At 43.4% G+C, this 26,315-nt stretch overlaps 1 protein-coding gene across 1 annotated transcript; it reads right to left on the bottom strand.

Annotated features, from left to right (window-relative positions):
* Positions 1-1,255: 1,255 nt before the first annotated feature.
* On the bottom strand, positions 1,256-23,342 carry LOC116904947 (palmitoyl-protein thioesterase 1-like). Its single transcript, XM_032907984.1, has 7 exons — positions 23,196-23,342; positions 15,684-15,781; positions 14,893-15,008; positions 13,786-13,860; positions 4,506-4,642; positions 2,970-3,064; positions 1,256-1,375 (listed from the first exon to the last, which is right to left on the bottom strand). Exons 1-7 carry the CDS (start codon positions 23,326-23,328, stop codon positions 1,256-1,258), a joined length of 774 nt encoding a protein of 257 aa, XP_032763875.1. The 5' UTR covers positions 23,329-23,342.
* Between the last annotated feature and the right edge of the window lie 2,973 nt (positions 23,343-26,315).

Raw genomic sequence — 26,315 nt, 5'->3', positions numbered from 1 at the left:
GTTCTTCAGAAAATTGGATATTGAACTGCCTGAGGATCCAGCTATACCTCTCTTGGGCATATACCCAAAAGATGCCCCAACATATAAAAAAGACACGTGCTCCACTATGTTCATCGCAGCCTTATTTATAATAGCCAGAAGCTGGAAAGAACCCAGATGCCCTTCAACAGAGGAATGGATACAGAAAATGTGGTACATCTACACAATGGAATATTACTCAGCTATCAAAAACAATGCCTTTATGAAATTCGTAGGCAAATGGTTGAACTGGAAAATATCATCCTGAGTGAGGTAACCCAATCACAGAAAAACACACATGGTATGCACTCATTGATAAGTGGCTATTAGCCCAAATGCTTGAATTACCCTAGATGCCTAGAACAAATGAAACTCAAGACGGATGATCAAAATGTGAAGGCTTCACTCCTTCTTTAAAAGGGGAACAAGAATACCCCTTGGCAGGGAAGAGAGAGGCAAAGATTAAAACAGAGACTGAAGGAACACCCATTCAGAGCCTGCCCCACATGTGGCCCATACATATACAGCCACCCACTTAGACAAGATGGATGAAGCAAAGAAGTGCAGGCCGACAGGAGCTGGATGTAGATCGCTCCTGAGAGACACAGCCAGAATACAGCAAATACAGAGGCAAATGCCAGCAGCAAACCACTGAACTGAGAATAGGACCCCCGTTGAAGGAATCAGAGAAAGAACAGGAAGAGCTTGAAGGGGCTTGAGACCCCATATGTACAACAATACCAAGCAACCAGAGCTTCCAGGGACTAAGCCACTACCTAAAGACTATACATGGACTGACCCTGGACTCTGACCTCATAGGTAGCAATGAATATCCTAGTAAGAGTACCAGTGGAAGGGGAAGCCCTGGGTCCTGCTAAGACTGAACCCCCAGTGAACTAGACTGTTGGGGAGAGGGCAGCAATGGGGGGAGGGTTGGGAGGGGAACACCCATAAGGAAGGGGAGGGGGTAGGGGGATGTTTGACCGGAAACCGGGAAAGGGAATAACACTCGAAATGTATATAAGAAATACTCAAGTTAATAATAAAAAAAAAAGAAAGGTAAGAAAGATGATGGATGATGGCTCAGTGAAGTAATTTCATGCAAGGTTAACAAACTTATCATGAACTGGATGCTCCCCTTTTTAAAATGCAAAATAACAAAGCCTAGCCATAATCCAGTAATACCAGCACTTGGCTGCTGAGATAGGAGGGTCTATGGAGCTTATGGTAAGGCACTCTACTCAACAGGGTGCTCAAGTTTCATTGAGAGATTTTTCTTGACATCATCATCATCATCATCATCATCATCATCATCATCATGATGACCATCATCACCATGTTTTTCAGTGGCCACACACTAAGTAAACAAATATAGTGTACAAATTCTATAATACATTCATAAGAATGTGGCATCACATGACTTTAATCTGAACATGCTTGAGGCAGAGGCATGTTTGAAGTGAAATAGACACATTTCCAGAACAGAAAGGATGACATAGGGAAACTCTGTATGGAAAATGCACAGGCAAACAAAAAAACTGAAAGATATCTGTTTATTCATTCACTTACTTACTTAAGAAAAAGAGGGCTGGAGAAATGGCTCAGTACATTCTGCTCTTGAACAAGACTAAAGTTCAATTCCTAGAATCCAAAACTGGTAGCATACAATCACTTCAATCTCAGTTTCAGAGGATACGATGTCCCTGTCTGGCCTCTGTGGCCACTACACTTACATGGGATTATGTCCACCCTCATAAGAGAAAAAAAGAAATGTATCCCAGATATTGTCCTCTGACCTCTACATGTGCTGACCTACACACACACACACACACACACACACACACACACACACACACACACACACACACACACACACACACACACACTTACAGGCAAAGGAAAAAAATAAATTAAGTTCCACAAAGCTTCCTGCTGGCACATCTTTTTTTTTTCTTTTCTTTTCCTTTTTTCGGAGCTGGGGATCGAACCCAGGGCCTTGCGCTTGCTAGGTAAGCGCTCTACCGCTGAGCTAAATCCCCAAACCCCCTGCTGGCACATCTTAAGGATAATTTCTTTTAAATGATATAGGAGAATTTCCAATTAATGTAAATTTATTTGAATACAAGAAATAGCAATTTTATGAAAGAGTTGCTGTGAAATAGAAGAATACTTACACATATCGGAGTACTTCAGGGAATTGAACAAGAATGTGGCTATGCCGCAATAAAGTCCCCTTAAGGAGATTCTTACATATAGATGAGCTGACATACAAGACTCTGTTATCATCATCCTAAAAGTCAAACGATGAGAAATCAAGGGGTGGGACTGTTAAGAACAGGATCTTTTTCCAGCAGCTTGATGATTTTTTTCATGATGGTATAAATGAGAATGTCTCCCTTTTGCTCACACATTTTAAATGTAGTCCCCTGTTAGGGTGCAGTTTGGTGATATTTGGGTGAGGCCAAGATATGCTGGAAGGCTGTATCACTGGGGTGGGCTTCAAGGGTTCACAGCTTTGCCTCACCTCCAGTTTGCTCTCCTGCTACATTTTCAGTTGAACTTGTGCTCTCTCGCCTTTCCTTCTCCTGCTGACACCTCTTTCAGCCAGGATAAACGTTTATGCCTTTAAAAGCATGAGTCCCTATAAACTCTACATACATTGCTTCTCACAATGCTGTTTTTATCAAAGCAACAGAAAAGTAATTCATACAGGCTGAGACCCTCATATGTTCATTAGCATTCATAAGCATGATGACACATGCATGCAATACCAGCACTCAGGAGGCTGGGGCAGGAAAGTCGTTAGAGGTAAGCCTGTGATGTATAGAAAATCCTACATCTAAGTACAACATACAAATCTATGTGGATATAGTTTGTAAGGGGAAGCATTCACATAGCACTCTCTATCCAATCCCTCAGCAAACCCCTCAGGGAACAAGCTGGCATCTTACCTGTGTCACAGCCTTCTCAGTCACAACGGATGGGACATAAGCTTCAGCTTTATTCATTTGAAACACCGTCTCAATGTCATCCACACTTAATGATTCTTCCAGCCATCAAAATCAAGAATGGAAAAATCATGAATCAAAACATTACTTTTAAAACAGTTATTTAATATTTTACTTTGTGTATAGCTAATCTGTGAATACTTTGCAGGTTCTTTCTTCTTCCACCTTTCTCTCAACATTTCAAACCCTTAACTATTTATGAAGAGGAAAATAATATAGAAGGGAAATAGGGTTAATTTATTGATAGACTACTTCCTGCTGGTTTAGGGGTGCTAAGTTCCTTAGAGGCAGTTGATCTTCATCATCAGAACTTCTAATTTCTTCTGTTTGTCTTATCTCCTTTGCATGACCTACAGCAACTAACAACCCATTCTGTCTGCAAGGGCCCTACCATTTATATACTCTGTGAAAAGTCTCCAGAATCCAAAATGGCACACAACTACAGAAAATACCCGCAGCTGGTAAATTACTCCTCTGATATAGGAGGAGGCAATTCACAGTCAGCTGCTGTGGACAATATGAACCAGCCTCATATCCCACCCTTAGGATTAAAATTAAAGCACAGTCCATTTAGTACTTCTGTTTCAAAGAAACCAAACTCCTCATGACATATAAGTGTTTTTCGTACAAGTGTGTCTATGCACCCCTTTTGTGCGGTGGTCACAGAGGCCAGAAGAAGATCTCGGGTTCTCTGGAACTGCAACTACAAACAGTTGGAAACTTCCATATGGTTATTGGGAACTGAACCCAGACCTTCTGTTCTCTTGACCATCAAGCCATCTATCCAGCCCCATCGACAGCAATTTCTAAAATTCAACAAGGCAGAACAATATAATAGAAATGGACAACTTCCAGTTTTTGCCTGCACTGAGAGCTAAAAGCCAATCGCCAGGAGCACCTACACACATGAGAGCAGAGGTAAAACCAATGCTTCTGCTCCACTAAACAGGCTGGTGGCCTTAGGACACATAAAGGCAGAAGTTGTCTGGGACAGGACAATTTGGGTTTCTGGTTCTGTCCAGAGTTGAACCGGCCCCACAGTTCTCTGTACCCAAATCCCAGAGGAGAGAGAGCTGGACTCTCAGAAGTGCTGACAATCCTGAGAGCTTAGGGGAGACTGCCACTTCTGGTCACATTCCTAGCCCAAAAGGAACCTGTCTAGTGCCCTACAGGAATATAGGAGGAATCAGCAGCAGAAACCTTCTGGTGTCTGTCTGCACCAGGAACTGAACTGAACCAGTCCCACAGCTCTCTACACCAGAATTCCATGGGGGAGAGAGCTGGACTCTCAGAAGTATAGACAATCCTGGGAACATGGGGGAGAAACTATTTCTGCCCCCATTCTTGACCCAAGATAAACTGGCCTAGTGCCTTCTGTGCCCTCTGGGCACAGGGACCTAGGAGAAGTCAGGGGAAGGACACTTCTGGTTTCTGCCTGAGTCCACAGCTGAAGGCCAGTCGCCAGGAGCACCTACATACCTGACAGAAGAGGTAATGGCAACCCTTCTGCTCCAAGAAACCCACCTGGAGGCTTCAGGTCACACAAACTCAGGAACAGCTCTGTCCCCAGATACGGCTGAAAGAAAACAGGTCTACAAGACTGCTGACATTCAGGCCTAGAGGAGGGTCAAGCTATTGTCAGAGACAGCAAGACCACATAACACCAGAGACAACCTGATGGCAAAGGTGAGCACAGGAACCAAAGCAACAGAAACGAAAACTACCTGGCATCATCAGAACCCAGTTCTCTGAACTAAGCAAGTAATGGACATGACAACACGCGAGAAAACCAAGATTCAGATTTAGAATAACATTTCATGATGATGATAGAGGACTTTAAGAAGGACATAAGTAACTCCATTAAAGAAATACAGGACACCCCACATGTGGCCCATACATATACAGCCACCCAATTAGACAAGATGGATGAAGCAAAGAAGTGCAGGCCGACAGGAACCAGATGTAGATCTCTCCTGAGAGACACAGCCAGAATACAGCAAATACATAGGCGAATACCAGCAGTAAACCACTGAACTGACAACGAGACCCCCGTCGAAGGAATCAGAGAAAGGACTGAAAGAGCTTGAAGGGGCTTGAGACCACATATGAACAACAATCCCAACCAACCAGTGCTTCCAGAGACTAAGCCACTACCCAAAGACTATACATGGACTGACCCTGGGCTCTAACCTCATAGGTAGCAATGAATATCCTAGTAAGAGCACCAGTAGAAGGGGAAGCCCTTGGACCTGCTAAGACTGAACCCCCAGTGAACGTGATTGTTGGGGGGAGGGCGGTAATGGGGGGAGGATTGGGAGGGGAAGCCCATATAGAAGGGGAGTGGGAGAGGTTAGGGAGATGTTGGCCCGGAAACCGGGAAGGGGAATAACAATCGAAATGTAAATAAGAAATATTCAAGTTAATAAAGATTAAAAAAAAGAAATGGAGGTCAAAGGGATATAAATTGGAAAGGAAGAAGTCAAAATATCACTATTTGCAGATGATATGATGGTACACTTAAGTGACCCCAAAAGTTCCACCAGAGAACTACTAAACCTGATAAACAAGTTCAGCAAAGGGTCTAGATATAAAATTAACTCAACTAAATCAATAGCTTTCCTCTACTCAAAGGATAAACAGGCTGAGAAAGAAATTATGGGAATTACACCCTTCACAATAGTAACAAAACACACATTGCACCTCACACAATAATAGTAGGAGATTTTGGTCCTTTCTCTGAATCCTTCAACAGGGATCCCACTCTCAGTTCCATTGTTTGCTGCTGGCATTCGCCTATATATTTGCTGTATTCTGGCTGTGTCTCTCAGGAGAGATCTACATCTGGTTCCTGTCAGCCTGCACTTCTTTTCTTCATCCATCTTATAAAGTTTGGTGGCTGTATATGTATGGGCCATATGCGGGGCAGGCTCTGAATGGGTGTTCCTTCTGCCTCTGTTCTATCCCCTCCCCTCGCAAGAGTATTCTTGTTCTCCTTTAAAAGAAGGAGTGAAGCATCCAGATTTTGGTCATCCTTCTTGAGTTTCATATGTGCTGTGCACTTAGGGTAATTCGAGCATTTGGGCTAATATCCACTTATCAGTGAGTGTATACCATGTGTGTTTTTCTGTGATTGGGTTTCCTCACTCAGGATGATATTTTCCAGTTCCATCCATTTGCCTATGAATTTCATAAAGTCATTGTTTTCAATAGCTGAGTAGTATTCCATTGTGTAGATGTACCACATTTTCTGTATCCATTCCTCTGTTGAAGGGCATCTGGGTTCTTTCCAGCTTCTAGCTATCATAAATAAGGCTGCTATGAACATAGTGGAGCATGTGTCTTTGTTATATGTTGGAGCATCTTTTGGGTATATGACCAAGAGAGGTATAGCTGGGTCCTCACGGAGTGCAATGTCCAATTTTCTAAGGAACCTCCAGACTGATTTCCAGAATGGTTGTACCAGTCTGCAACCCCACCGACAATGGAGGAGTGTTCCTCTTTCTCCACATCCTCGCCAGCATCTGCTGTCACCTGAGTTTTTGATCTTAGCCATTTTCACTTGTGTGAGGTGAAGTCTCAGGGTTGTTTTGATTTGCATTTCCCTTATGACTAAAGATGTTGAACATTTCTTTAGGTGTTTCTCAGCCATTCGGCATTCCTCAGCTGTGAATTCTTTGTTTAGCTCTGAACCCCATTTTTTATTAGGGTTATTTGTCTCCCTGCGGTCTAACTTTTTGAGTTCTTTGTATATTTTGGCTATCAGCCCTCTATCTGTTGTAGGATTGGCAAAGATCTTTTCCCAATCTGTTGGTTACCGTTTTGTCCTAACCACAGTGTCCTTTGCCTTACAGAAGCTTTGCAGTTTTATGAGATCCCATTTGTCGATTCTTGATCTTAGAGCATATGCCATTGGTGTTTTGTTCAGGAAATTTTCTCCAGTGCCCATGTGTTCAAGTTGCTTCCCTGCTTTTTCTTCTATTAGTTTGAGTGTATCTGGTTTGATGTGGAGGTCCTTGATCCACTTGGACTTAAGCTTTGTACAGGGTGATAAGCATGAATCGATCTGCATTCTTCTACATGTTGACCTCCAGTTGAACCAGCACCATTTGCTGAAAATGCTATCTTTTTTCCATTGGATGGTTTTGGCTCCTTTGTCAAAAATCAAGTGCCCACAGGTGTGTGGGTTCATTTCTGGGTCTTAAATTCTATTCCACTGGTCTACCTGCCTGTCTCTGTACCATTACCATACAGTTTTATCACTATTGCTCTGTAATACTACTTGAGTTCAGGGATAGTGATTCCCCCGGAAGTCCTTTTATTGTTGGGGATAGTTTTAGCTATCCTGGGTTTTTTGTTATTCCAGATGAATTTGCAAATTGTTCTGTCTAACTATCTGAAGAATTGGATTGGTATTTTGATGGGGATTGCATTGAATCTGTAGATCGCTTTTGGTAAAATGGCCATTTTTACTATGTTAATCCTGCCAATCCATGAGCATGGGAGATCTTTCCATCTTCTGAGATCTTCAATTTCTTTCTTCAGAGGCTTGATGTTCTTATCATACAGATCTTTTACTTGCTTGGTTAAAGTCACACCAAGGTATTTTATATTATTTAGGACTGTTATGAAAAGTGTCGTTTCCCTAATTTCTTTCTCAGCTTGTTTCCCTTTTGTGTAGAGGAAGGCTACTGATTTATTTGAGTTAATTTTATACCCAGCCACTTTGCTGAAGTTGTTTATCAGCTTTAGTAGTTCTCTGGTGGAACTTTTGGCATCACTTAAATATACTATCATATCATCTGCAAATAGTGATATTTTGACTTCTTCTTTTCCAATCTGTATCCCCTTGATCTCCTTTTGTTGTCTGATTGCTCCAGATAGGACTTTGAGAACTATATTGAATAAGTAGGGGGAGAGTGGGCAGCCTTGTCTAGTCCCTGATTTTGGTGGGATTGCTTCAAGTTTCTTTCCATTTAGTTTAATATTAACTACTGGTTTGCTGTATATGGCTTCTACTATGTTTAGGTATGGGCCTTGAATTCCTGTTCTTTCCAGGACTTTTATCATGAAGGGGTGCTGAATTTTGTCAAATGCTTTCTCAGCATCTAATGAAATGATCATGTGGTTTTTATCTTTCAGTTTATTAATATAGTGGATTACGTTGATGATTTTCCATATATTAAACCATCCCTGCATACCTGGGATGCAGCCTACTTGATCATGATGGATGATTGTTTTGATGTTCTCTTGGATTCGGTTTGCAAGAATTTTATTGAGTATTTTTGCGTTGATATTCATAAGGGAAATTGGTCTGAAGTTCTCTTTCTTTGTTGAGACTTTGTGTGGTTTAGGTATAAGAGTAATTGTGGCTACATAGAAGGAATTCATAGTGCTCCCTCTGTTTCAATTTTTTGGAATAGTTTGGATAATATTGGTATGAGGTCTTCTATGAAAGTCTGATAGAATTTTGCACTGAACTCATCTGAACCTGGGCTCTTTTTGTTTGGGAGACTTTTAATAACTGCTTCTATTTCTTTAGGAGTTATGGGATTGTTTAAATGGTTTATCTGTTTCTGATTCAACTTTGGTACCTGGTATCTGTCTAGGAAATTGTCCATTTCCTCCAGATTTTCAAGTTTTGTTGAATGTAGGCTTTTATAGTAGGATCTGATTCCCTTTTCATTTCTGATTTTGTTGATTTGGACACACTCTCTGTGTCCTCTGGTTAGTCTGGCTAAGGGTTTATCCATCTTGTTGATTTTCTCAAAGAACCAACTTTTGGTTCTGTTGATTCTTTGTATAGTTCTTTTTGTTTCTACTTGGTTGATTTCAGCTCTGAGTTTGATTATTTCCTGCCTTCTACTCCTCCTGGGTGTGTTTGCTTCTTTTTGTTCTAGAACTTTTAGGTGTGCTGTCAACCTGCTGATATATGCTCTCTCCCATTTCTTTCTGCAGGCACTCAAAGCTATGAGGTTTCCTCTTTTGTGTCCCATAATTTTGGGTATGTTGTACCTTCCTTTTCATTAAATTCTAAGAAGTCTTTAATTTCTTTCTTTATTTCTTCCTTGACCAGGTTATCATTGAGTAGAGCATTGTTCAACTTCCATGTATATGTTGGTGTTCTCTCCTGATTGTTAATGAAGACCAGCTTTAGCCTGTGGTGGTCTGATAGGATGCATGGGATTATTTCTATCTTTCTATATCTGTTGAGGTCTGTTTTGTGCCTGATTATATGGTCAATTTTGGAGAAAGTACCATGAGGTGGTGAGAAGAAAGTATATCCTTTTGTTTTAGGATAGAATGTTCTATAAATATCTGTTAAGTCCATTTGGTTTAGATTCTCTTTTCTAACTCTTGTATTCTCTTGTTGATGTTTATATATTTAGCTCCTGTTCTCTTTCCTAGGTTTTGCATTTTCAGGGTTGCCACCATTTGTGTTTTCTTTATTGCTTATAGTTCTTTGACAACTTTGTTCAATTCCTTAACCTGTTTGATTGTATTTTCCTATATTTCTTAGAGGAATTTATTTGTTTCCTTTTTAAGAGATTCTGTTTACCCATGTTTTCCTGTATTTCTTTCAGTGAGTTATTTATATCCTCTTTAAAGGACTCTATTATCTTCCTGAGATAGAATTTAAGATCAGCATTTTGGTTTTCAGTTGTGTTAATGTGTCCAGGATTGTTGTGGTGGGAAAATTGGGTTTTAATGGTGTCAAAATATATTGGCTTCAGTTGTTTATGGTGTTGTGCTTGCCTCTTGCCATCGGATTATCTCTGGTGTTAACTAGCCTGGGAGTCTCTGTCTAGAGCCTGCCTCCTGTGTATCTGGGTTTCTGCAGCTCTCCTGGGAGGCCTGTGGCTCTGGCTTTAGCAGACTTCCTGGGGGTGGGGGGCATCAGACTATGGGGTCTTCAGAAGAGCAGACAAGCTGATGGTCTGCCCAGGCAGAAGGCACAGCCTTGAAAGTGGGTGGAGTTCTTGCAGAAGGTGGAGTGTAGAGTGGAGATGTGTCCCAAGTCTGCTGGATTCCTTGGGGTTCCCAGGTGTTACAGTTATTTGGGAGGGTTTCTTACATGTGGCCCTAGCTATAGCAGACTTTCTGGGGGACCTTTGAACTGTGGGTCCAAAGAATAGACACAATGGTGGTTAACCAATAGTTTTAAATCGAGTAGGAAGGTCTACATAGCATCATATAGTCTGCTTGAGGATCTTTTTGTTGGGGGCAACAACTTATTGGGGGACCAATATTTACTATCCGAATATATAGCAGAGCCAGACCGACCTACTATAATCCAGAACAAACAACTTGACATAGATGAAAATCAAATCTCCCTTTGCCAGTTCCAACAGAAGGTAGAGTTTTGTCTTCCTTCCTCAGAGTCTTTTCTTCTAATTATAGCATGGTGCTGAAGACCTTGTTGCCTCTGTGGACCCAACCTAATGTCTCACATGGACACACACTGAAATGAAAATGCTTAGAGGTTAAGACAGCTGCAGCTAAGCACTATGTCCTGACTTCAATACCAGAAATGAGAAGCCCGGATGGGTGAGAAATTAGTTAAGGCATCTGTTAGAGGATGAGGCTTCCCTAGCCATTACCAGAGACTGGCAATCCTCAAGTGTTGAGCATGGAGCAGAAGAGGAAGTCCCAAAGCAGTCTTCCAGACAGAAAACACTCATCACCTCACAGGTCACATGATGGCCTCGTATTGGATATGTGACTGGAAGTCTTGAAAGACCTTTTTTTCTGGAGCCAATTAGGAGAAGAAAACTGTGGGGGAGTAAGGAGGATAGGAAAAGGAGGGAAGGAGGAATAAAGGGAGGTAGGGAGGAAGGGACAGAGAGAAAAGAGGAAGGCCAATGGATTAATTAGGGGGCAGTGGGGGCTGGAGAGATGGCTCAGTGGTTAAGAGCACTGACTGCTCTTCCAGAGGTCCTGAGTTAAAATCCCAGCAACCACATGGTGGCTCACAACCATCTGTAATGAGATCTGACGCCCTCTTCTGGTGTGTCTGAAGACAGCTACAGTGTACTTACATATAATAAATAAACAAATCTTTTAAAAAAAATTAGGGGGCAGTGGAAGGAACAAGCCCAACAAATGTCTGGAATGTTACCCATGCTAGGACCCAGCAGTCTGGAGGAACAGGTACTTGGCCCCAGGTATTCTGTAATCCTCTATCCAGGCAGCTGACAGAGGAAGGCTGTGTAGGAGAAAGTAGGGGAGGTTCAGAGACAGGGTGGAACTAATTCAAGACACCTCAGGCATTTTCCAAATAGTAGCTGGGGATACTCCACTGCTGCTCATGCTCCCTGGCTTGCAAGAGGGTCCCCTGCTCCAAGAACATGTTCTGGAGTTGACTACCATGTTAAGAAGTCATGTGGAAAAAGAAATCAGGAGACTGGACTCAAAATGCGGGCAGGTTTATTTCAGAGACTCTGAGAAGAGCTCACACTAAGCAAGCATAAGAACCTTTCCCAAGCTAGGAAGAGGAAAGAAGGGAGGGGCTATGTGCACCAGCAGGACTTTTGCAGTAGATTGTGTCACAAGATTTCAGAGTGGGTACAGAGCACTGCTGTGTTCACAGTTTTTGCACAAGTCATGAGTTTGTCTTCTGACCATTTGCTGGAGTTTGATACACCTGGAGAAATCGCTTCAAGCCTCTGCAAGAACAATTAAAGATTATTAGCTACTGAGCCATTTCTCCATCCCACCCCCTCCCCGACCTTGAACCTCAGCCCTTAGGGTGTTTTGGGGGGGGGGACAGAAGGCCTCATTATGTATTTCTGGCTGTCTTGGAAATCACTCTGTAGACCGGGCTGTACTCAAACTCTAAGACTTGTCTGCATCCCAATTATTAGAATTAAAGAGACATATCATTACATCCAGTTTGACTGATTATTGGTCAAACTCTTAAAACAGGGTGTACAATCAATAGACTATTTCTAAACCCAAGTTGGGTTCTTGGTTTTGTTTTTTGACCAACTCTTTTTTGTATCCCAGGCTAGCCTCAAATTCATTTTGTAGCCAACTTGATTCTGAACTTCAGATCCTACTGCCCGCTCCATCTCCTGAGTGCTGAGAGTAAAGTCATGTGCCACCACAGCCAGATTAAATGCTTCTTCTCTCTAATAAACAAATATGTATGGATCACAATATGGGACTTTGCTTTGAAATCTTTTGACCCTGGGAAAGCAGGTGGGAGAAATGGGATCAGATTGAGTGTGAACGTGTCAGGTCACATGTGCAGAGGTCAGAAACAACTCTCTAGAGGGTAAGAACAAAGATATCTATTCTATTGTTCAATGCTTTTGCGTATACTTATAGTTTTCTTATAATAAATGTTGAAGTAAACAAAATTAATGTATATACCGAAAACTTCTAAGTGCATGAGGCCTGTTGTCATCTTAAATCAGACATGTATTTTCAATGGCCTGACATACAGCTCTACTTGTTTGCCATCTCAATGAGTGTGCTTACAAATGAATGCTACCTCCTGTCCTCTCATACCACAGTCTAACTGCCTGCCTAAACAAATGAACATACGCACCCTCTGCTCCTCCCCAGTGGCTCCCTGTCTCTTCAAATGACAATACGATTCAGCCAGTTGCTCATACTGATAACTTAGTGGTCATCCTTGACTCCTCTATTTTTCCTATCATATTCTATCAACAAACACATCCTGACTCTGACCCTTTCTCATCAGCCTTCCCTGTCATCCTACCCTGAACTGTTACAAAAGTCTTCTCACTGGTCTCCTTGATTCTGTCCTTGTCTCCTCCACAAGCATCCAGAGGAGTTCATTTAAGATCATCACCCAGGGTGTGTAGATGGTACAGCAGGGAAAGACATCTGCTGCCAAGACAGACAACCTGGCTTCACTCCTTGAGTACCATATGGAAGAAAGACAGAACTGACTCCCTAGATCGTCCTCTCACCTTCCCAAGCACACAGCACTATGTATGTGACCACACACAATAAATACATAAATGTCATGAAAATCAATTTTAGGAGGTGGTGATATGGCTTAGGTTAGTGTGCACTGCTCTTTCAGAAGACCCAAGTTAGGATCCCAACACGCATATCAGTTGGTACACAGATGCCTGTCCTCCAGTTTCAGGGAATCTGACACCTTCTTCTGGTCTCTCTGGGACCTGCAGCATATGTACACACTCATACACTGTTCATATACTACCTACCACATGGTTGGAACCTTTTTACTTTCCTGAAACCCTGTAAATTAATTTGGAGAGATGGCCACCTGGTGGTTTTCCTGTGACACGGAGCTTTACAGTCCCAAGAAACTTCCTACTTCCTCCTTAGTGATGCTAGTTTGTGCGGTTGATTAGTGCACACATCAAACGACTAATGTTTTTCTTTAAATGAGTGGGTGCTAGATATGATCACACATATTTATAATCCTGGCACTTGGAAGGCTAAGGCAGGAGTGTTGCTAGATTCTGAGGTCAGATTGGGATACAGAGCAAGACTTGATCTCAATTAGAAAACAGACAATCAAAATATCAGGTGGGTGCAGGTTATAAAACTAAACCATGGGGATAAAGAAGGGAAAGGTGGTGCTGCTGACAAGCTCAGCACTTGAGAGCTCAGGTTCTCGAGTCAGTTAAGTCCCACAGGCCTTCAGTTTCATTCCCAGAACTGACGTGGCAGCTCACAGCTGTTCTCTTAGACATGCCTCAGGAACAACACCCATATTCAGAAAGTAATAAAAAAAATTTTTTTCAAAAGCAGACGTTACCTTAAAATTCTCCTAGCAGAAACTGAGATCACATCTCTCATGACAGGGATTGGGCATCTCTGAGCCAGCAACCTCCTGGAACAATCAAAGTTGCCTGTCAGCTCGGATGGTCAGATTAGAATGTTATCTTCGGTCACTTTACAGATTAAGCTGCTTTTAATACACCATAGGTACCCAAACCATAGAATTGCAGAATATTCCTCCCCTAATGCTGAATACAAGTCTTATTCTATAGCAGATAAAACAAGAGAGGCTGGGTTATGGCTCAGTCAGTGAGGTGCTTGTTATGCAGTCATAAGGAACTGGATTACATGCTCCACTTTAAAAATAAAAATTAAAAGAATTAAAATTAAAAATCCAGGCACAATAGCAATCTGGTAATATTAAGACTTCAGAGGTAGAGACAGGGGGTTGGTCTCTGAGGATCATTTATCAGTCAGTCTAGCTCAGTAGTTCACTCCAGGTTCATAGAGAGACATTCTTTATCACCCTCCTCTACTGTCCAGCAAGCACAGTAAGTAAATAAATACAGTTTAAAATCTTAAAGTAAAGTAGAAGGCTGGACAGATGGCTTAGTGGTAAAGAGGATGTTATGCTCTCGCGGAGGACTCAAGTCCAGTGACTAGCAACCATAGTGGATGGATAGCTAGCAGTCAACTGAGACTCCATCTGGAGGTGATCTGATGCCCTCCTCTGGCTGCTGTGAGCACTGCATTGACATGTGCCCATGCCAACTCCCCATCCCCATAACACATACACACACAATAAATAAACAAAAAAAATCTTCTAAAAATTTAAAGTACAAAGCAATTGAAGAAGACACTGAACATTGACCTCTGACCTCCACACTCATGCTAACACGTGTGCACAGAGTGAGGGGGGAGAGAGAGAGAGAGAGAGAGAGAGAGAGAGAGAGAGAGAGAACACAGACACACACAAGCACAAAAACAAAAAAAATTAAGCTCCACGAAGATTTTTACAGGAACATCTTAAGGGTAACTTCTTTGCATTGGTATGGGGGATCTCTAAATAATTACAGTCAGTGTATGTGAATAGAAGAAACAGTGATTTCTCCAAACTCTTACCATGTAAAAGAAGGATACTTACAGGAACTTGAGACTCTTGGAGAATGCAACAGCAATGTAGCCCTCCTGCAATCTAGGATCCTGAGCAAGAATCTGACACACTTCAGAACTGGCATCTAGGACCTTGTTCTCCACATCCTAAATAAAGGAGCAGTGAGAAATGAAAGGATGGGACTGTTAATAACTGGATCTTCTCTCAGAGGACACTAACTTAAGTTGTTTGGGGGGGTTGGAATGGGAATGTCCCCCCCTAGGCTGAGGTATTTAACATGTTAACATGTGGTTCTCAGTTGGCGGTGCCTTCTGGGGATGTTATGGGGAGGTTCAGCCTTGCTGAAAGGAATAGATCACTGCGGTGGAGTTTAGGGATTCACAGTCTTGTCTCACTTCCTGTTTGCTCTCCTGTTTTGTGCTTACAATCGAAACTCTTCTCTCTCACTCTCTCACATTCTGCCACACCTTTCTGCCAGGGTGAACTCTTATCCCTTTGGAGCCATAAACCCCTAGAAACTCTATAGAGGTTGCTTTTCATCGTGGTGTTTTTAATCACAGCAACAGAAAAGTCACTCATACAGGCTGATACCCTCATCTGTCCATTAGAGTTCATAAGCATGATGGCACATGCCTGCCATGCCAACACTCGGGAGGCTGGGGCAGAGAGATAAAGATCCAGGCCAGCCTGAGCTATAGAGAAAAACCTGGCATTACAAAACAAAATAAAACAAATCCAGTGGGGATCTGTTTTGCAAGGTGGAGCTTTCAAATAGCACTGTCTGCCAAAGCCCTCAGCAAGCCCCACAGTTGACATCTTACCTTCATCATAGTCTTCCCAATCTCCATCGGCAGGACATAAATTCCAGGAACTGCCTTTTCAACAATCTTTTTAAAGGCATTCATGCTTATGGTGTTTTCTAGCCAACAAAATCAATAATAGATACACATGAATCAAAACATCATTTTTCAAAGATTTATTTAACTTACTATTTTTTGGTGTATGGGTATTTTTCCTACTTGTATATCTGTGCATCCCTGTGTGCAGTAACCACAGAGGCTAGAAGAAGATTTCAGGTCCTCAGGAACTAGAGTCACCGTTGTAAGTTGCCATGTGAGTGCTGACACCTGAACCCAGGACCTCTTGTCTCCTAACCATTGAGCTGTATCTATCCAGCCAAGAAAACAACAATTTCTAAAATCTGACATTGCAATATAATATAAAAGAAAGAGATGTTAATTTAGTATTGACATACTGAAGAAATATTAAAAGTTCTTGATTCTTGTAATTAAACCACTGTTTCTATAAGAGCATGAACTTTGTATGCCCAATAAAAGATCTGGAGTTCATAACACACATCCATCGGCCTGCAGCTACCTGAGCAGAGTGTCTGAGGCTACAGTGGAGTGGGAGATGCGCACACTGCCAGGACAATTTCGTCCACTTCACCCTTGAATTTGAATTAATGTTTGGCCACTGTGTGTTCAGAATACTATTGCCACGTTTTTCTCAAGCTCCACAATCAGTTCCATGATCCACCATGCAATGTGGCTGGAACCCTAGTGGATGAGGCTACCCTCCAGACTAAAGGACAGCATTGTGAAACATAAATCTGAGATCAATGTCCAAAAGATATAAAAAAAACTTACAATATAGCAAGAAAACAGTATAATTAAGAAATGATGTATAAGTGTGTGTGTGTGTGTGTGTGTGTGTGTGTGTGTGTGTGTGTGTGTGTGTGTTAGTGGTGGTAGGTAGGTAGGTAGAATGAAGAGATGCTTAAGTGGTTAATAGTATGTATTGCTTCTTCAGAGAACTTACACCCCAACACTAAGGTCAGGTGACACACAACCACCTGTAACTCAGACTCTTGGGGTTCAACTATGTCTTCTAGCCTCTATGGGTACATGCGCACAAATACATATACATAAATTAATTTTTTAATTGTTTTAATTTTTATTTTATGTGTGGGAATGTTTTGCCTTCAGTTATTTATGTGCACTCCCTGAATGCCTGGTGCCTGAAGAGTAAAGGAGGGGACACTGAATCCTCTGGAGCTTAAGGTACAAGTCATTATGAGCTCCCATGTGAGTGCTAAGATCCCAGCCTGGGCCCTTTGCAAGAGCATCTAATACACTTAAGCACTCAGCCATCTCTCTAGACCCAGGAGAAGAAAGCAACCACAAGGGGGGGAGGGAGGGATGGCCAGGGGAGGGAAAGGGGACGGGTTGGGGGGAGAGGGGAATATGCTCTGGTATTGGGTGGGGGGGAAAAAGTACTGAAGCCCTGAGGGCCAGCAGAAAGAATGGAAACAGGCAACCTTGGGAGATAAGAGGTGGGGGGACCTCTAGAATGTACCAAAAACCTGGGAGATGAGAGACTCTCAGGACTCAAAGGGAGGGACCTTAGATGAAACGCCCTATGGTGGGGAGAGGGAACTTGTAGAATCCACCTCTGGCAGAAAGACAGGGCATCAAGTGAGGGATGGGGTTGCTATTCCACAACCAAAGCTCTGATTCAAAATTCTTCCTGTCTGAAAGAAATTCAGGGATGGAAATGGAGAAGAGGCTGAGTAAAGGAAGATTCAGTAACAGGCCCAAAGTGGGTTCCAGATCAAGGGGAAACCCCAAGACCTGACACCATTACTGAGGCTATAGGGCACGCACAAAAAGGGCCCTACCATGACTGCCCTCCAAAAGACCCAACAAGCAGCTGAAAGAGTCAGATGCAGATATGTGCACCCAACCAATGAACAGAAGCGGCTGACCCCTCTGGTTGAATTAGGGAAAAACTGGAGGAAGCTAAAGAGGAGGGCAACCCCTATAGGAGGATCACCAGTCTCAATTAACCTGGAACCCCTGAGATCTCTCAGACACTGGATCCAGGCAGCATCCACCAGCTGAGATGAGGCCTCCAACACATACACAGCAGAGAACTCCCAGGTCTGGATTCAGTCAGAGAAGATGCACCCAACTCTCAAGAGACTGAAGGCCCCAGAAAGTTTAGAGGTCTGGTGGGATGGGTGGGGTGGGGACATCTTTGTGGAGAAGGCAAGTGGGGTTGGGGGAGGAGGTATGGGTTGTGGAACCCTCAGGGAGGACCAAGAGGGGAATAAAATTTAGAGTGTAAAAATAAAGAAAGAAAGAAAAGAAGGAAGGAAGAAAGGAATAGAAAAAAATTAATGCAATCTTGCATAGTGATGGATGCCTGTATTCCAACCTTCTGAAAACAGAGGCAGGGAAGTCTCTGTGAATTCAAGGCCAACCTGGTTCTCCATATCTAGTTCCAGGCCAAACAGGGCTAGATTGTGAGACCCTGCCTATAAATAAATAAATAAATAAATAAATAAATAAATAAATAAATAAATAAGGCTAAAGAAATGGTTCATCAGTTAAAAGCAATGATTGTTCTTCCCAGCACAGACATGGTGGGTTACAGTTATCTGTAACTTCAGTTCCAGGGCATCTATCACCCTCCTCTGGTATCTGTGGGCATTGCATGCACGTGGTGCACAGACATAAATGCAGACAAAACACTCATACACACAAAACAATAAAATTACTAAACTTCAATATAACATCGAAATTAATAAAGAAACTTATTTTTAAAATGGGAAATGAAAAAAGAGACACGTCTGCAAGAAAGTAGACAATGTCCAGCAGCACCATTGGTCTTTACTGAAGTGCAAGGTAAAACGCGAAGTTCTGACTCATACACAGACAGGCTTTGAGGACATGGAGAAATAGGAACACTTGTGCCCTGTTGGTGGACAAGTAGCAATGCAACCCCTGTGGGAAAGTATGGCAGTGCATGAAAAAAAAATAAGCATGTATTTATCAGATGACTCCATAATTCCACTCCTAACTTTATACTCAAGAAAAATGAAAACATTTGCCCACATGAAACCCGACACGAATGCTTGCAGTGGTATTCTTGGTAATTGCAGAAGGTTAAAAAAGAACCAAAGTCTGTTACTGGATAAATAACCTGTTGTGCTTTCATACAATGGAATACAAGTCCCACGTAAACAGGAATAAAGTACTGGGAGATTCTAAAACCTGAAAGACTCTCAAAGCATGTTCTTTAAAATAAACCTATACAAACGTTATAAATTATGTAATCTCTTTTATCTGCTGTGTCCCGACTAAGACCCCACAAGCATAAAAGATACCCTGGGGGTTATCAGAAATGAGAGGAGAGGGAAGGAAACAACTTGAATCATAAGACAGTGTTCCTGACAAGTCCTGAAACCAGAGAGAAGTTCTGGATGCCTCAGCTTGTGAACAGGCTCAATGCCCCATTCTGTACACTGAAAACAGTGAACCTGGTGGAACATGAATTTCTCCTCAACAGTAACAGACAAAAGAACACTTCTTGCTCGGCTCTGTCTTTCGGGCTCTACCAAGCTTCGGAAGGTCACATGGGGCAGGAGAGTAGCCCACTGATAGAGTACTTGCCTAGCACGTACCAAGCCCTGGGTAGAACCTCAGCACTGTATAACCTACACAGGAGGTACACACATATGGTCCCACACTTGGAAGTCAAAGGGAAGCGGATTACAAGTTCAGTTCAGGCTATTCTCCACTACTTAGCAAATTAAAACAAAACAAAACAAGAAAAAGGGAGCAGGTAGGGTGACACAAATCTGTAACATCATCACTGGGCACTGAAGCAGGAGGATTATCAGGACCAGGATGAGGTACATGAAGTGCCTGAGGCGCACACAAGCAAAGGCTAGAAATGAAAAACAAAATCCCTTGCTTTTCGGATCCAGCCAGAATGACCGTGACACTTAACAAACAACTAGAGCTTAAAGAGCCTCCCACCCAAATGTCCAGCCTCATGGAGCTCAAATGCTATTACATGAGTCACTGCTTAACATATAGTGAGCTGCCCACTCTGTCTGCTCAAAAAGCACACAAAATGCAAAGCGAAGCAAGGCCAGATAACTTCCCTTAACTGTGTTACATGCGCCTCACTCCTGCTGGGATGTGGATCTCTCTAAGAACCAGCCTCCTGTGCTTCTGTCCACAGTGTGAACTCTTCTACCCCTGCACCAGGAGCTGGCCATTCCCAGCACAGCACGACTTCATGAGTTCTGGAGAGGGCAACATCTATCGCATATCCTCTTTGAGCCTGGCTCTAGTAACTGGGGTCTGAAGCAACCTTGCCAGAGCTGTCCACTTCTCTGACTCTCTGTGGTTTTCTTTAACCCACTCAAAAAATATTAGGCTCGAACTGTTCTGTTACAATGGACACTAGTCTTCACGTGGCTAATTCCAATGATCAGTTCCCAGACTGCTCATAACTGACCGATGGACATGTGGTTTCCTTTTATGGTGATGGTGTGATTTTTGTTGTTTTGTTGCTGTTGTTGTTACTTATTGAGGTGGGGTATCATTCAAGTCTCTCTCACTAGTGACTAGATAATCCACCCTGGCCTTGAACTTGCACGAATCTACCTTCCTCCACGTCCCCAGTCCTGTGACAGTAGGTGTGAACCATCGCACTTGGCTTGTTTCCTCCTTCAGGGAACATTTTCTTCAGTAGCTTCCAGGACACTGAGCTCTCCTGACCTCTCTCCACCCCTCAGGAAGTTCCCTCGCTGTCTCTGTCCTGAGCTGTTTCTTGGTTGGTCACTCCTCGTCCAGAAGCTGAGGTGTCCTTATTCCTGGCACATTCACTCCTGGGATGATTTCACCCTGTGACAGGGCTTTAAGTCAGCCAGAGGCCAGTGGATCTGAACTGAATTCCCCACCTGTGCAAACACCTCTGTAGATTGTCCAGTGGTGTGAAAAGGGAATCAGATTGATTCATAAACTGGGTGTGCCATCACATGCCTTCATCCCAGCACTCCAGAGGTGGGACAAAGGGATCCTGTGGTCACATCAGACTGGACTATACACCAGTGAGCCTGGTTTTAGGACAAAGTGCCCCTCCCCCAGAAAATAGAATGATCTGGTCATAGTGGTACACTTTGTTTAACCCCACAACTTGGAAAACAGAAGAGGATCAGACGTCCAAGGTTACCTTTAGAACCCTGGACTAGTGGCTCCTGTAATGCCAGCACTTAGAAGGAGGAGACAAGAGGATCACTGGGAATTTGAGGCTAGCCTGGACTACATAGTGAGCACCAAGATAGCCTAGGCTACACAGTGATACCCTGTCTTAAAATGAAATAATCAATTCAAATAAAATAGACAGAAAAAGGAAAGAAAGACATTCTTGGCTGTATATCAAGGGCAACCTGTGCTACGTAACACACTATCTACAGAAATCAAGTTAGCCAAGCATAGTAGCATGTGATTCTAAACCCAACACTTGGGAGGTAGGAGTGCAAGGGAATCCTTGGCTACAAAGAAAATTCTAGGTTACCACAGGCTATGTGGGATTAAGAAGGTAAGAGGCAAGGCTGGCATGGTGCTACAATGGGTAAAGACTTGTGCTGCCAACCATAATTGGCCTGAGTTCAATCCCTGGGACCCACATGTGAAAAGGAAAGAATTGACTCCCCAGAGAGGTCCTCTGATCTCTACGTGTGCTGATCTGTGTGTGTGTATGCACGCATGCATACACACACACACACACAAACACACGCGTGTGCACAGTACACCTCAGATGGGACACCCTCCAAGCTACCCCATCTTGATTAAAATGACTTCCCTTTCTAATTGTCCAAGCCAAAACCTGTGGCACCATCTCTGCCTCCATCTCTCAGGGCAGATCTAATTCCTTGATGTCACCTTAAGTATGTCAAAGTCCCACCACGTTTCATGATACCACACAGCTGTCACCATACAGCTCTGAGCCACAGGCATCTCTGGGGTTTAAGGTCTGTAGTATCCCCCTGTGACATTTACAATCTATTCTCAACACAGCAGCTACCACAGAAATGAGGACACTGTGAGAAGACAGACAGGTTCTCATGCCTATAAGTCATAAGTCCTGATTCTATATCACCTCTCTCCTCCCTTGCTGCAGTTCCTGGAAGGTGCCTGACTCTGATCCCTCTTCACCTGTTACAGGAAGAAAGAGAAAAAGCAACTGACCAGCTACAGAGATAAAGCCAGGGAGTCCAGGACAAACAGGCCACTGAGCTGAATCTTACACTGGGAATCTTTCTTCGAGAAGTGAATCTTCACAGCTAATAGATCTGAGCCCATCAAGAAACCTGAGAAAATGCCTGTTGTTCCTGTCGACAAGCATCAGAACTCCCTGTGATCTCAGCTGACTGTCCCACTATCCCTTCCTTTCTAATGACAACTTCTCCCAGAGCTCACAGTCACAGCTTTTGTTTAGGTGACCACTGGAAGGGTCTGCATGGCCACCTAGTGTCACAAATGAACAATCCTTACATTTTATTTTAACCTTATAAGAGAGTGTCTCCTCATGTAGCTATGGCCAACCTGGAATTCAAGCGTAGATCAGGCAGGTCTCAATTTTACAGAGACCATCCTGTCTCTGACTTCTTTGTGATGGGGAATTACTTTCCTAAACTAGCTCTCTATAAGCACTGGATACCACAATGGGCTTAGAACCGTTCTTTATAAATGTAAAGTAGGCACATGCTGCTACCCATCACCTCACAAGTTCCTAGTTCAATTCCAAGTCCTTACACTCGTCTTTAAAGCCCCAGCACATGTGTCCCCCCTCCCTCCCTTGCTCCCTCTGCTCCTGTTACACCGATCTGCACACGGATACACCAAGCTCAGGGCCTTTACATCTGCTGCTCCTTTGACCACACATCCATATGGCATCTTCCCTCATTCACATCAGCTCTGCTTAGTTGTCACTATGGGTGAATCCTGTCCTAGCCTTGCTTCGTAGAAGCACAAGCTCACACCTCAGGCTCTATCCTCTTCCTGGCGTTATGGCTGTTTTCACTGCACCTATGGCCATTTGACGTTTCCCGTTTCTTTATACTATGTTTACCCCATTGGAAAGCATGTTCCAGAAAGGGGGAGAATTCAGTCTGCTTCAGGCTCAGGTGTAGCAGATGCTGAGAAGTAACTGTATGAAGAACATGCAGGTGCCTGGTAGATCTCTATTCAGACGGAATGAAAGCCTGGGTGTGCTGCCCAGCTCTGCAGAGACAGGCCGGCCTGACTGTGAGATGCTACGGCTGCTAGGATTTTAACAAAGATTTGCATGAGCCCGCAGCTGTGCATAATTCTCCCTGAGTGTTCACCAGAGACACCTGATTGCATTTCCAGCAGTGCAGAGAAGCCCCCAAATCCCACATCCTGACCTTTCCAGCTTTGGCTTCACAGATGTGAATCCACAACAGAAAGGAAGAAGGCCACCTGCCCTGTGACCATCTACTCCTCACTCACCTATCTCACTCCAGATCACCAAAGGTAGTGGGCCTGGTTCTGAATCAGGGTCCTGAAGCCCCAGCTCCTGGGCATCACAGCACCAGGACAGAAGGCAGACAAAGAGGAGCCACAGGGATCGAGGTAACACCATCTTAGCTCAGTGACACCAACAAGTGCTTGTGTCCCTGGCTGGCAATCAGGGTGCCTTGCAGGGACCCAGGTGACCACACCCCTGCAGGGCGGGTTCCATGAGCATTCCCTGCAGCAAAACCAATGTCACAGGTATTTATTTTGTGCTTACAATGGACAGGGAGGTGCTCTTCTGTCCTTTAGGGACTCTTATACAATGCTTCCACTTTATATATAATGACATCAATGTGACTTTTTAGGATCCTCAAGGAACTGAACTGTGCCTCTTTCTCTAGGCTGTGTCTTAGCAGATAAGAACTATCTGAATGACTTTTGCCCTTAGTTATTTTGTACCCCTCCAAACAGAAGAACTAAAATTTTGCCCAGGACCCATGCCCCTTTCATCCAAAGCAATCCTGAGTAAAAGGGACGCTACACTGCATCATTTGAAATCTTCCTTAGAAACAGCTCCTGGCACTCTACTCCAATCATATGTTGCTCGTTCCTCTACATGCCTGGTGTGGCCCTGGATGGGACAGAGTGACAGGACCCCAGTGTGAGCCTCCATGAGTGTCAATGGCTGCTCTGGGCAAAAGGCTTGTCTGTGTAATTGTGTACAGGTTTTCTGGGCCCACTAACAGTGGAAGACTCTTTCCTTCTGAGAAATAACTTCCCTGTTAATGTTAATGACTCCATGATAATTACAAACAGCACAAGTGGAGGGGTTGAGGCTGTGGCTCTGTCTCAGCAAAATGGGGAGGGCGCAACCTTCAGGACAGCCCTTAAGACTATGAAAAAGAACTCTAAAAGCCCAAGTTTAGAAATATATAATTTCTCAACTATGCAAAAATTAAGAACGCAATATAAATTTTATGAGAGTTTTACAAATCTAAAGGAACAAATGCAGCTGCACTGTGAGCCAACTCATTAGAAAATTGCTAGGATTCCAGGACTAAGCAACTACCCAAAGATTATACATGGACTGACCCTGGGCTCCAACCTCATAGGTAGCAATGAATAGCCTAGTAAGATCACCAGTGGAAGGGGAAGCCCTTGGTCCTGCCAAGACTGAACCCCCAGGGAACGTGATTGTTGGGGGGAGGGCGGCAATGAGGGGAGGATGGGGAGGGGAACACCCATATAGAAGGGGAGGGGGATGTTGGCTCGGAAACCAGGAAGGGGAATAACAATCGAAATGTAAATAAGAAATACTCAAGTTAATAAAGATGGAAAAAGAAAAGAAAGAAAATTGCTAGTAAAGAGATAAAGAGATTTAGGGAGTTGTGACCTCAGGAGACACCACCCAGCTAAAGATTTTTGTTTATGTTTCCCATGGCAGGTAGATTCCTGAGTTCAGGGCCAGCCTAAGACAGAGTAAGGTTAGGCCCAGGCAAGGTGGAAATGGTAATTTCAAGACAGGGTCCCACCCAACTAGCTTATTGTTAGTGCTTACTAAGGTCAACAGAACTCTGAATTCCTTTGTAACATTAAGAAAAAAAATATATGCTTGCTGTCCCCTAAAAATCAAAGGACTGAGGTTATGGGATGCTGATTCATAAGATAATCAAAAGGAAAACCTGGAGTAAATGACTGGATTGATATGTAAAGTAAAAGAATAGACCTGGGTTCAGCAGGAGATGAGCTAACCAGAGAATTTTTAAGATAAAGAGAGAGTCGCTGTTCCCAACCCACAGCTCCCTGCTCCCAAACCCCATGGAAGAGAGAATTCATCGCCCAGACAGGTGGGCACTCCTGAGATTCCAGGGCAGGAGAGACTGCCAGTACTGCCCACCCTTGCCCACATCCCTGGCCCAAGAGGAAACTCTATAGGGCCTCTGAGACCAGGAAGATAGGGGCACTCAAGCTCCAGAAGCACTGCAGTCCAGATTGTGCAAGGATATGAAGAGACTTGGTCAAACAGTTTCCTGCACCTAAATCCCATTGGAGGGAGAGTTGACCTTCAGAGGGGCAGACATGCCTGAGAAGTCAGAGAAGTCTACTCTCTGCCCACATCTCTGACTCTAGAGGAAAACACCTAGCGCCATCTGGGACCCCTGTGCAAAAGGTCCTGAGAGAAGGCTGGGCAGGCCCTTCTGGTTGCTGCCCTCACAGAGAGCTGAAACCCAGCTCCGAGGAGCGACTTCAGGCCTGAGACCAGAGGTAAAACCAACTTTTCTGTTCCAAGTGACCTGCCTGTTGGACTCAGGACACACGCCCACAGGAACAGCTAAAGAAGAATAAACAGGAAAGACTACACGCCTGGAAGCAGAACACTCAGTTCCGATAACTGGCTGAAAGAAAACAGGAAAACAGGTCTACAGCACTCCTGACACACAGGCCTAAAGGACAGTCTAACCACTGTCAAAAATAGCACAACAAGGTAACACCAGAGACAATCTGATGACAAGAGGCAAGCGCAGGAACCCAAGCAACAGAAACCAAGACTACATGGCACCATCGGAGCCCAATTCTCCCACCAAAGCAAACACTGATTATCCAAACACGCCAGGAAAGCAAGATCTAGATTTAAAATCACATTTCATCATGATGATGGAGGACTTCAAGAAAGACATAAAGAATTCCCTTGGAGAAATGCAGGAAAACACAAATAAACAAGCAGAAGCCTATAGAGAGGAAATGCAAAAATCCCTGAAAGAATTCCAGGAAAACACCATCAAACAGGTGAAGGAATTAAAAATGGAAATAGAATCAATAAAGAAAGCACAAAGGGAGACAACCCTGGATATAGAAAACCAAAGGAAGAGACAAGGAGCCGTAGATAAAAGCATCACCAACAGAATACAAGAGATAGAAGAGAGAATCTCAGGAACAGAAGATTACGTAGAAATCGTCGACACAACTGTCAAGATAATGGAAAATGGAAAAAGCTACTGGCCCAAAACTTACAAGAAATCCAGGACACAATGAGAAGATCAAACCTAAGGATAATAGGTATAGAAGAAAGTGAGCAATCCCAACTCAAAGGACCAGGAAATATCTTCAACAAAA

This window comes from Rattus rattus, chromosome 1 (genome assembly GCF_011064425.1).
Source record: "Rattus rattus isolate New Zealand chromosome 1, Rrattus_CSIRO_v1, whole genome shotgun sequence".
Lineage (NCBI taxonomy): Eukaryota > Metazoa > Chordata > Mammalia > Rodentia > Muridae > Rattus > Rattus rattus.
The sequence above is the reverse complement of the archived record's forward strand: the minus strand, read 5'-3'. Positions and strand labels throughout refer to the sequence as shown.

What these genes read in the sequence shown, in the direction of transcription:
- LOC116904947 (XM_032907984.1), bottom strand. Translation starts at nt 23,328, where the DNA reads ATGGTGTTACCTCGATCCCTGTGGCTCCTCTTTGTCTGCCTTCTGTCC. An exon ending in TCTGCTAGGAGAATTTTAAG is followed by an intron (nt 4,643 to 13,785) that starts GTAACGTCTGCT and finishes ACCCTCCTCTAG; the next exon opens with GCCTGAATGTCAGCAGTCTT. An exon ending in GCCATTACCTCTTCTGTCAG is followed by an intron (nt 3,065 to 4,505) that starts GTATGTAGGTGC and finishes GATGGCTGGAAG; the next exon opens with AATCATTAAGTGTGGATGAC.